At 40.9% G+C, this 12,515-nt stretch overlaps 2 protein-coding genes across 2 annotated transcripts; both read left to right on the top strand.

Moving 5' to 3' along the window:
- Positions 1-609, top strand: LOC131018643 (uncharacterized). Its single transcript, XM_057947359.1, has one exon. The coding sequence runs from the start codon at positions 1-3 to the stop codon at positions 607-609; it is 609 nt and encodes a 202-aa protein (XP_057803342.1).
- A 10,070-nt stretch (positions 610-10,679) lies between these two features.
- LOC131018642 (uncharacterized) lies at positions 10,680-11,939 on the top strand. Its single transcript, XM_057947358.1, has one exon. The coding sequence runs from the start codon at positions 10,680-10,682 to the stop codon at positions 11,937-11,939; it is 1,260 nt and encodes a 419-aa protein (XP_057803341.1).
- The last annotated feature ends 576 nt before the right edge of the window (positions 11,940-12,515 follow it).

Raw genomic sequence — 12,515 nt, 5'->3', positions numbered from 1 at the left:
ATGCCTCCGAGAAGGAGAAACAGAATCCAAGAAGAAGATGAGGAACAGAGAAATCCTACACCACCACCTCCTCCACCACCAGAGAGGAGAATAGAGGAATTTTTCCTAAGACAAAGTCCACCGGTGTTTAATGGATCTGGAGATCCTGCTGAGACGGAAGAGTGGATCCGGAGTATAGAACGGATCTTTAGATTTTTGAGATGTGATGATCACGAGCGTCTTACATGCATGTCCTATCAACTGAAGGGATCTGCAGATTTCTGGTGGGAAGCTAAACAGAGAACCATGACCCCAGAGCAACTAGATGCCCTTACTTGGGATCAGTTCAAAGCAGCTCTGTGTGAGAAGTATATACCCCGGAGTTACCGGAAAAAGAAGGAAACAGATTTTGCCAATTTGAAGCAAGGCAATAAGACAGTAGCCGAGTATGACCGGCAATTCTGCGATTTGGCTCGATATGCCCCATATCGAGTGGACACGGACGAAAAGATGTCGGAACTATTTTGTTCTGGTTTGAAGCAAGAGATACGAGTTGTGTTAGCAAGCCAGAGTGCGCTAACGTATGCTGAAGCGCTGAACAGAGCACTAGATATGGAATTGGCTATGTAGCCAGAGAAAACGAGTCAAGCTTCGACGCAACTGACGATCCCGAATTTTCAATCGGGAAGCCAATCTTTTTCTGGCCAAGGCCAGAAAGGCAAGAGAAAATGGGACGACCGAAGTCAAGGTCCCAAGAAGCTGTGGCAGAGTCAGAATGCACCGCCACACTATCAGAACCGAGATAGCCGACCTTACGTTGGCCAGACTGCTCCAGCAGTAGCTCCACAAGGATCGCGAGGAATACCTCCTTGCCCGAAATGCAACAAGCTACACTTCGGAGAGTGCAAGATGGGACAGAACAGCTGCTACACCTGCGGAAGGATCGGACACTACTCCAATCAGTGTCCAAATCGCCAGCAAAGTGGAGGCGGAGGAAGGCTGAACCAGTACCAGCCGCAGCTCAAAGCGATGGAGGGAGTCCTACCGTTACCACCGCCACAGCGACAGCAGCCAGCCTATCGACCACGTCAGTCAGGAAGGCAGCCGCCAGCCCCGCAGGCGAATCAACCCCATCATCAGAGAGTGTTTGCGTATGAGCGGAAGGCTCAGGACAAGAATCGAGGAAATCTAGCAGGTATTGGTGAGTTGAAGGGTGTATCCATAGTAATACTGTTTGACACGGGAGCACCCCATTCTTTTATTTTCCCATACTTGTGTCGATACTATAGATTTGAACATAGAGCCTGCTCCGCAACATCTAAGATTGATGACTCCTATAGGCAGAACCACTACGATCTCACTCGTATGTCCTAACTTAGAATTCGAGCTAGAATCGATTAAGCTCAAGGCTAAAAACCTAAGGATGATGTCTATGTGGCACATAGATATTATTTTGGGAATGGATTGGTTAGAGGAGAACCATACGATGATAAAATGCAAGAAGAGACGAATATCGTTTCAATTTCCAGGCCAAGAGCCTACTTCGTTTTTTTGGCGTTGAGAGAAAATGGAGAAAGCCGCCAATAATTTCGGCGTTTCAAGCCTGAAAGCTTTTGCAGAAAAAGATACAACCGAGTATGTTGTATACCTGAATCAGAGTGAGGAGTCCAAAACAAACATAGATGACGTGCCCGTCGTGCGAGAATACAAAGACATTTTTCCTGAAGCTTTACCAGGATTACCCCCAGATCGATAGCTCGAGTTTACGAATGATCTTGAGCCCAGAGCCGCACCGACGTCAAAGGCACCATATAGAATGGCCCCGATAGAGTTGCAAGAGTTGAGGCTGCAACTTCAAGAATTTTTTTTGATTTGGGCTTCATTCGACCTAGTGTTTTCCCCTTGGGGAGCACCTGTTCTCTTTGTCAAAAAGAAGGACGGTAGTTTGAGGTTATGCATTGACTACCGCGAGTTGAATAAGGTGACACTGAAGAATAAGTATCTGTTACCTCGGATCGATGATTTATTCGATCAACTCCAAGGAGCAAGTACCTTTTCTAAGATTTACTTGAGATCGGGGTACCATCAGCTGAAGATAAGATCGGAAAATATTCCGAAGATGACATTTCGTATGAGATACGGGCACTATGAATTCATAGTTATGCCTTTTGGATTGACGAATGCTACAGCAGTATTCATGGATCTCATGAACCGAGCCTTTCACGAATACTTAGACAAGTTCGTGTTAGTGTTCATAGATGACATTCTGATTTACTCAAAGAGTAAACGAGAACACGAAGAGCATTTGAGAATCGTGTTAGAGAGATTAAGAGCTGAAAAGCTATATGCTAAGTTCAGCAAATGTAAGTTTTGGCTTAAAGAAATAAATTTCCTTGGCCGTGTCGTTTCTACGAGAGGAATTGAAGTAGACCCAGCAAAAGTTCGAGCGGTAGAGTGTAGAACACCGACTACACTACATGAAATCCATAGTTTTCTGGGATTAGCAGGGTATTACCGAAGATATATTGAGGGCTTTTCGAAAAACGCTAAGCCATTGACGCACCTGCTAAAGAAAGAAGTTAAATTTGAGTGGACGAACGAGTGTGAGTTGAGTTTTCAAGAGTAGAAGAAGAGAATTACCACTGCCCCAGTTTTAGCTGTTCCAAAGGCGAACAAAGAATATGCAGTCTATACAGACGCTTCGAAGAATGGACTGGGAGGTGTACTGATGCAAGATGGAAGAGTTATTGCATATGTCTCACGACAACTGAGGCCGCATAAGATGAATTATCCGATGCATGATTTAGAGTTAGCAGCCGTAGTGCATGCTTCAAAGGTTTGGAGACACCACCTTTATGGAGTACGGTGTGAGATATACACCAATCACAAAAGTCTCGAGTACTTCTTTGAGCAAAAAGACCTGAACATGCGACAGAGAAGATGGCTAGAGTTGGTGTAAGATTATGATTGCGGGATAAATTATCACCCCGAAAAAAAAAACTAACGTTTGTCGCTGATGTGTTGAGTAGAAAGAATCAAGGAGAGTTAAGATTTTTCCTTACTCAAGAAGAAAACTTGATCAAAGAATTCGAGAGATTGAGATTGGAGGTAGTGATACCACCTCAAACGACGGAAATAGTGATTGCTACACTGAACGTTACATCTGACCTACGGTCAAGGATAATCACAACTCAAAGAGAGGATGAAAAGATAGAGAGGTTACGAATGAAGATTCGAACCGAGAAGATGGAGAATTATCAATAAACGACAGACAAAGCCATATTATTTGATGGAAGAACGTGTGTGCCTGATAGAGAAGAATTGGAAAATGAAATCATGAGTGAAGCTCATGACACCCCTTATACAGCACACCCAGGAGGTACGAAAATGTACCAAGACTTAAAAATGAAATTTTGGTATGAAACGAGAGATAATGCGATTGCATGGAGTACGGATGATGATCACATCGGATCGAGATTCCATATTTACTTTACGTTTCGGGACGAGCATGTAAAAAGAGTTAGGTACTAAAATGAATTTTAGTACAGCCTTTCATCCGCAGACGGATGGACAGTCCGAAAGAACTATACAAGTATTATAAGACGTAATTAGAATTGTTGTGCTAGATAGAGGAAGTCAATTCCTTTGGTGAAAATCCAATGGAGACATCATGAGCAAGAGGGAGCAACATATATGGAAACTTGAAGAGAAGATGAAAGAAAAATATCTCGAGCTTTTTCCCGAAAGAGAATAACTCAAATTTCGGGACGAAATTTTTTTTAAGGGGGGTAGGATGTAACACCCCGTACTTTTATGAGTAGTAGTAGTGTCGAGACACTACAGAGAGTACTGCGGTACTGAGATATGAGATTATAAATAAAATGAGATGGAGTAATGATGATAAATAGAGATATTGAGCATTAGAGTTACATTATTTTGATGAGACGAGTTATTCTTCTAGATGGAGAGATGAGTCTGATAGAATCAATGATGAGGATAGAGAGTGAGTAGTTTGAGAAAACGAGTTGAGATAGAGATGCTGATTGAATTGAGAAAAGAGCATAATTTATTTTTCCCGATGACGGATACAGAGGTATCTGTGAGATTAATTGTCCTATTGTTAATAGGAACATCTGATTAAGAATAGAGTTGAGATAAGTGAGTGAGAAACCCTATAGAAGGGAGAGTCGATCTGAGAGATGATCTAATTGAGAGATGATTGCTGATTGCTTTGATGTGAATTGTATCCGTGTTTTATCTGAGATGGTTTGAGTGATTGTCTACGTGACTATTTGTTACGATGATGTGAGTATGATTTGTTTTGTGTTATGTTAACACGGATTATTTTCAAGATTTTGGAGAACGAGATTATTTTTAAAATCGGGAAATAGCATACAGCTATTATTATTTTGCATATCAGTATTTTATGAGAAATATTTTACTGAGATATATATATATATATATATATATATATATATATATATATAAGTTTATGATGAGATGAGATTTTCCAATAGTTTGAGCTATTGTTTTTTTCGATGAAGAACTACTGAATGTAATACATTGAGGAAATAAGGATGTATAGAGTTAATGGTTGAACGTTGTTAATGTTAAAAATCTGACCTTGGAGTTCTGCTATGGCGTGGGAGTTTTGCTCTGGCTTGCGAGCTCTGCTCGGGACGCGAGCTCTGCCCTGTCAGAGGGGAGCCGAGTCCTCTGCCCAGACAGAGGGGAAGTCAGTCCTCTGCTATGCCAGAGGCGAAGGCATTCGTCTGCCCAGACAGAGGGGAAGTCAGTCCTCTGCTATGCCAGAGGCGAAGGCATTCGTCTGCCCAGACAGAGGGGAAGTCAGTCCTCTGCTATGCCAGAGGCGAAGGCATTCGTCTGCCCAGACAGAGGGGAAGTCAGTCCTCTGCTATGCCAGAGGCGAAGGCATTCGTCTGCCCAGACAGAGGGGAAGTCAGTCCTCTGCTATGCCAGAGGCGAAGGCATTCGTCTGCCCAGACAGAGGGGAAGTCAGTCCTCTGCTATGACAGAGAATGCATTCCTCTGGCGAGCATTTCTCTGCTCTAGTGCGGAACCTACTTTTGAGAGAGAGGAGTCAAAGCAAGTGGATAAACATTGATAACGGATAAGATATTTTATGCAAGTGGATAATTAAGCATGTGTTAATTATCCAATACTTGATGGCTAAGTAAATGGGGTTATATATATAACACCTTTCTCTTTCATCCCCCAGAACAGACGTCCCTTTCCTCTCCCTCCTCTCTCTTTTCTCTCTTCTCTCTCGACTGTCATTACCCAACGCCATTGATGAGCTGGTAAAAAGCTTCGTAAGCTACTTGTGTCCCATAACCACCGTTTTAATCAAGCTGAAAACACTCGTATATCCGTAAAACAAAAGCTGGGTTGAAGGTTTGAGTTAGGAATCATGAAGATGGAGTTATACTTTTTGTTATACAGATCATAAGAGTAAGCTTCTAAACACATGAATCTACTTATATCTAAGCTTTATGAGCATGTATATAGATGATTAGAGTATTAAAACAACTCCTAATTCAAGTTGAAGATCATGAAGAGAGTGAGGATTCGAGTATATAAATGAGCCTTAGAGATTGTAGTTATGATAGTTGATGGATTAAAATGATGATTAGAAATGAGTGATAACGAATATGAGTTCTTGAGTTAATTTGAAGATTTGAGTGGTTATATGAGTTCTTGAGCATGCTATGATGTTAAGTGATGGTTTAGATTGATGATTAGAAGTGATGAAATGAGTTTTGGTATGAGTTTGTTGTTGAGTATTATGATGTTGTATTCAAGATAGAGATGTTTTTGAGATATATGATTTTTGAGTCCAAATTGGAGAAATTCCGTAGGCCTACTGACCTACTGTGATCGATGGTTTGTCGATGTCTAATAGCTTTGAACATTTTATAGCAAGTCCCTACATGAGTCTTGAGTACCCTGATAAAATTTTAAGCCATTTCAACTTCGTTTGATATTTCTTTAAAATACAAAACCTAAACTGCACATTACTACCGAGAAATTCAGAGAACAGGGGAAAGAGTCATTCATTTCAGTAGCTTCCTATGTGATCTAGCTTTCCAAATTTTTATGGTATCAATATTATTGTGTTAGCTAGATATCCACTAAGATTGAGCCCAGTTTGACAACGTTTACTGTTTTTCAAAAATTGTAACTTTCGATTGCTCAAAACTGCCAGAAATGGTAGATCGTGGTAAAAATGTCATATCTCTCAAACAACTTGGAGTTTTCGACTCTACTTTTTTTTAAATGAAACTAGACTCGTAGATCTTTCTTGTGGTATGAGTCTCGAGTCCAGGAGATGTCGGAGTCAGAACAGTTTAAATTTTGAAGTTGAGTCAGTGTATAAACAGAGCATGTTTTGATGATGTTTGATTGTGATTGCTTATGTGCCTTATGTGATTGTGTTGCCTATGTGTTTGAATGAGATTAGACGAGCCTTATATGAGAGATAAATCGAGACTTAGAACCATGATTTTTCTTGAAACCTATCCTTGAACTTAAGGATTTGAGACGAGTGAAGAGTTTATATAGAGTTGAGTAAGGAGATAGAATATGAGATAGAGCACGAGTTAAGACTTGAGAATTAGTCAAATGAGTTTCTAATCGAGATTCATTTTATGACATGAACCTTCGATGATGATGATGATCCCTGAAGACACGAGCAGAGCAAGGTAATAAGTAACTCTGCTTTGACGGGAGATTTTGAGTAAGGTCTTCAGGTGGGCATTATTTTGAGTATACGGTTTAAAAGTTTTTCTAAACTGTTTTAAATGATGATGAAATTATGAGATGTTTTGATGTTTTGAGATTATGATGATGTTTGAGAATTATTGACTTGCCAATATTTTTATGATGATGTGGAGCTTGTATGTTTACCCTCTACTGTTGAGATAAGACGATCGGGTCCTGGGCAGTTGATAGCTATCCTGCCAGGGCTAGTGTACACTGAGGTGACTGTGAGCCGTTGAGCGAATCGGCCGGTCACGGTGCTTGAGAAGGAGGCCTACTTCTCAGTACCTGAGTTGAGATAATGATGAGTTGTAGATGTGGTACTTACTTGCTGAGTTTTGACTGCAGTCATTTGAGTCATTCATTCATTTTTTAATGATGTTGAGTTTTAACTGCTTGCACAGGTTCCTTTAAGATATAATTCCTGTGTATTGCTGAAGTGTGGCAAGTTCAATTTATAGCTCTATGAGCAGCTTTGTTTTTCGGCGATATGTCCACTGAGTATTTATGTACTCACGCCCTGCATGTATTTCTAAACGTGCAGGATAAGCGGAGGGGGAGTATGGTGCGGTGCTGGTGGGGAATGTTTCGGGTTGGCGTTTTCTTTCTCTATCGTATGACTGTTTTGTCGATAGAGTTTCGATATGAAGTTATGTTGTTTTAAATCAAGCATTTTACTCACGATTATATGTCTTCATACATATAGTCGGTTCACCTTTCGTTATCAAACTCTGAATATTATGACTCTATATAAAAATTGAGTTATACTTGTTTTGCTTTTCATGTTGAGATTCCTGATATTTATCGAGTTATGACGATATTGACAAATATACCCTTTTGATGAATTATGATGATCTTTCCTTAACACGTTTCTTTGTGAGCTTCCGCTGTTGATCTATGTATTCTTTCTATCTTTCCCCTTTCTTTTATTAGTCGTATCGATACTCGGTCCCCGCTATTACTAGTGTCGGGATCGGGCTGCGACAGGGGCAGAGGCGGCAGTGGGCTGCCTTTGTTTATGTGTCTTGGACTTGTGCTTTTTAAGTAGACTATTATGCTTAAGTATGAAATGAGTCATGCATTGCATCATGATTTAATTGGTTTTTAAAACTCCAATCACAAGAAAGACGAGTAAGAATATTGTTGGTGTTCTTCACTCAAGAGAATTGTTTTCAATTATTTATTCTTTAAATTTTGAAAACCCGGCTAAGTGACTCATAGGATGATAAGCACGACTTAAGATTTAATTCAGGAGACCTATTAAGATTATAGATTTCTTGTAGGCTTTGTAGACCGTGAGGACTAGCGCTGCTATTCCGATCCAAAGTTAAGATTAAACGACAGGCATTGCCTAATCAGGTGGGCTTATTTTCCAAATGTATGATTTAGCTATTGAGCTTAAATGATTAAATGAAATGAAGACTGTTTATCCGATAAAATATTTTGTGTACTCTGCTCTGTTTAAGGCTCGCAATAATGAATCGATCGAGGTTCTCTCTTGACCTAACGCGTTATTTGAGAATTGTGTACACCTATTAGCTGACTCGGTGGGTTGATCTCCATTCGGGCACTAATCATGTATGAGGCGTTATAAGGGTGCTCGACGGGATGTGTTCCGGAGCATTGGGTCCCAAATGGAAACTTGACTGGGTTACGCCCTCAGTTCAAGTAAGCAGGAGTAATGGATCCGTCAGTGGCTAAAAGGTCCGGGATCACAGCGAGTAACGGAAAGGGAGTGTGACAAATGCGCGCAATATTATAAAATATTTTGACATGTTTAGAAGTTACTTGAATTTAAAACCTTCTAAGTCATGTCAAGTATGATTGGATAAACTGCTCTTATGATTATGAAATGTTTACAAAAATGCTAGCCCACTAAGTACATTAGTACTTAGCCCAAAAATACTTTCAAATGTTTTTCAGGTTGATTGGTCGGTGCTGACGGGGCGAGCTGAGGCTAGGGTTCAACTCCGTATTTTGTCTTCCGCTGTTGCACTAGCTCTTATGACTTTTGTTTCTCTAACATAAGACCTTTATGTAAATTCTGAATTATGTTTCTTAGTGAGGTTAGACTCTCAACTTCTATATATATTTTGTTGAGCCGAGACTATTATTTCACAAGTATTTCATTCTAAATGTTGGTTATCAGAAGCATGACACTAAACTGTGATCCAAACGGGACTAGCCCGACTTGTTATTTTATTCGGGTTTTAACAAGGTTGTTCCTTGTTTATTTCTATGAATTAGTTGCACCTCGATTATTCCAGAATTGGGTGTGACATCATGTTCATTGGATAGCGCTATAAACAATTAAGTGTTCTATTCATTTAGAAATTGAGTTTGTTCATTGAATATATTTTGTTATTTTCATTTAGCATGGTTTTATTCATTAAAAAATTATGATTATTCGTTACGTATTATATTCCTAAATAATATCATTGATATCTGATTGAGAATTGCATTTCGAACAAGCGTAAAAAATTATAAATAACTAAATAAAATATTCGAATTTTTGTTGTTGATATAAAATATTTCGAATAAACATACAAAAATTACGAACTCCTTAATAAAATATTTGAATGTTAATTGTTGATATAAAATATTTAACATATAATTTTTCGAATAAGCGTAATAAAAATATCGAACAAGCGTAATAAAATTGTGAATATCGATTATAAATTGCAAACATAAAATATTTTGAATTTTTTTGTCCCATGTATTTTATTCTGTGTATCGGCAACAATGGAGTATGGTCGAGTCACTCTCCAGAATCTTAAAAAAAATAGAGTATTAGCTTGATTGGTAATATTACAATTGTCTCGCTCTATAAATTGAAAAAATGGTGTGATGACGTTCATGACATAAAAAAATATTGAAAAACGTACTTGTATTCATTGCTTTCGGTGGATGAGAAAAAAAGATACCTATATTTAAAAACTTAAACTCTTTGTATGATGACATAAGAATTTTGATAAATTATAGAATTCAATCTAATAACTACATGTGATGAGGAGTGAGGATCCCATCAGCCATCCTACCCCAAACAAGGACAGCGGCGCCGACTTAGCCCCGGAACACACTGAACTCAAGAAGCGTGGATACATCACACGATCGTCGAAATAATACAACGGCGCCGTCGAATGTCTGCGCAGACTAAGAAAGAAGCTGGTTTAAACCCCAGGCCCACTCGGATCGAAAGAGGCAAAGCCACATCATAAAAAATAGCGGCGCCGCCGAAGGTCTGCGCAGACTAGAGAGGACAGCGCAGCACTAAAGCGACATACGGAGAAGACCTAGGGAGTGGAAACAACCAGTAATGAGAGCTGGAAAAGAGCACGTGTTTAACAAAAAGCTGCAAAATAATTAGAGAGTTTGTTTGTGGAGAGAGAAACGTTCACGTATGCCGCATGTGGAGTACGTGAACGACATGAAAAGCCCCTTTTACCCTTCGCCCTAATGTAATCCTATAAATACGCTTTGTAAACCAATATTTGATATGCAATTTTACCTTGAAAAATCTCGTCTGCAAGTTTTCAAGCAAATCCCCTCTCACACTGCGATACAGGTGATTCCGACGTCCTTTTCCGACTAGTTTAGGTAGGTTTGAACGTTAGACTTCACCAACTGGCGCCGTCTGTGGGAAAATTGGGCTAAGGCGTGAGATTTGAGAGAATGTCTGAGTGTCTTTGTCCATGTTTAGTTTAGATCTGTTCATCCTGGCGTAAATCAAAGGGAAGAAGGGGGGTTTCGTTACCAAGCCTGCGTTTATGGCTATATTTTACCGCATTTGAGGTTTATACGTAGAAAGGGATGGAATAATCAAGTGATTTGTGCATATAGCCCGTTTCGAGGGGCTGGCGGCGCTACATCAGTATGGGGAGGGAATCAAATGCAGGATCTTCGCCACGACTCTATCGGGCATGGCCCAGCGATGGTTCCACAATCTGAGAAATAATTCTATATACTCATACGATGATCTTCACCTCATGTTCATGAGACAGTTTGCCAGCGCAAAGCGGGTGGGGAAAACACCAATTTCCTTGATGGACATCAGGCAGGAACCACAAGAAACACTTCGTGAATATGTGGCACGATTCAACACAATCGCGTTAGACATACCAGACGCCGAATCTCAGATTAAGTGGTATGCTTTCGCTAGAGGGTTGAAACAAGGCCCACTCTTTGAGGCACTCCAGATCAAGCCGCCCACCAGTTTCGAAGACATCATGACAATAATACCGGGATACCTCCAACTGGAAGACGCTAAAATGGCAAGAAAGGCAGAGGCCGATAAGCTCAAGCCTAAGAAGCAAGACAATGTAGATGCTGGAGAAAAATACATCCCGAGGAATCCCTACCGAGGTCTACCTCCCAGAATCCCAACGATGGCCATCGAAGCTGGAACAGGTTCATTAATCACGGCGCAGACAGAGAAGAGGGAAGAGCGAGGGGGTTACAGAGATGATTTGCAAAATCCAACTCAATGGAATCGTCACATAGACGAAATTTTCCACCAGATCAAAGAAGAGAATTATTTCAGAGCTCCAAAAGATTACCAACCCGGAGCCCCAGCCCCAGGCAGGAACAATTTGTTATGTGAATATCACAACCGTTACGGTCATCTCACCCGCGAATGCGGACATTTGAAGCATCAACTAGAAATTTTGGTCAGGAAGGGGTTCCTGGATCAATACATAGAAAGACCACGAGGCTCATATAGAGAGAACCGTTACGATGAACGTAGGGAGGATGAGCGGCGCCGGCGGGATGGCACCCGCCGCGACCATGATGACAGAGAAAGAAGACACATACATGAGGAGAGAAGGGAAAAAAGAAATCATAGGCAAGACAGCCAGGATAGACACAACCCCGCAAACCACGCCCAGTATGACAGAGAGGTACACATGATTACAGGAGAAAATAATATACCAACATCTAACAGGGCCAAAAAACAATTGGCCCGCACGGTTAGATCTGGATACTATGACAAAGCTGTCATGACAATCAACACCGCGCCCGATGAACCGATAATATCCTTCGGACCAAAGGATGCTAGGTCTTTATTCTATCCTCATGACGACGCCTTGGTATTCTCTGCCAATGTGGCCAACGTATTGGTACACCGCATCTTTGTTGATTCAGGCAGCGCCGTCAACATCTTATATCTAGAGTGCTGGTAGGCAATGGGTTTGGAGGCTAAGCTAGAGCCCGCTGTGGCTCCTCTTTATGGGTTTTCAGGGGAATCAGTCCTACCGGTGGGAATAATTGAGTTGCCAATGACGATAGGGCAACCATGGGGAAAAAAGACCCGAATGGTCAAGTTCTTGGTCATCGACGCACCGAAACCCTCTTACAACATGATCTTTGGGAGACCGGCGCTGAACTCTTTTAAAGCAATCATCTCTACTCTTTACTTGAAGATGAAGTTCCCCTTAGAAGGAGGCAAAATTGGTGAAGTGTGGGGAGACCAGGCCGTGTCGAAGAAATGCCATGTACAAGTATTAACTCAATACTCCGGACAAAAACGGGAAAGGTCAGTACACCAAGTAGAGGCAAGCAAGAAGGGAAAAATTGGAGTGATCACGGCTTTAGAGCCCGAGCGGAGAGAGATCGCAGAGCTGCAAAGGGGAAATGATAAAACACCCCTCGTCACTACCAATGATACGTGCATGGTTATTGAGCTTTTCAAGGATAAGGAGGGATTTACTACCAAAATCGGGGCACATATGGAGCCAGAATTGCAAAGAAAAGTAATA

This window comes from Salvia miltiorrhiza, chromosome 3, assembly GCF_028751815.1.
Source record: "Salvia miltiorrhiza cultivar Shanhuang (shh) chromosome 3, IMPLAD_Smil_shh, whole genome shotgun sequence".
Classification (NCBI taxonomy): Eukaryota; Viridiplantae; Streptophyta; class Magnoliopsida; order Lamiales; family Lamiaceae; genus Salvia; species Salvia miltiorrhiza.
Note: the sequence above shows the minus strand (reverse complement) of the source record. Positions and strands in the feature narration are given on the sequence as shown.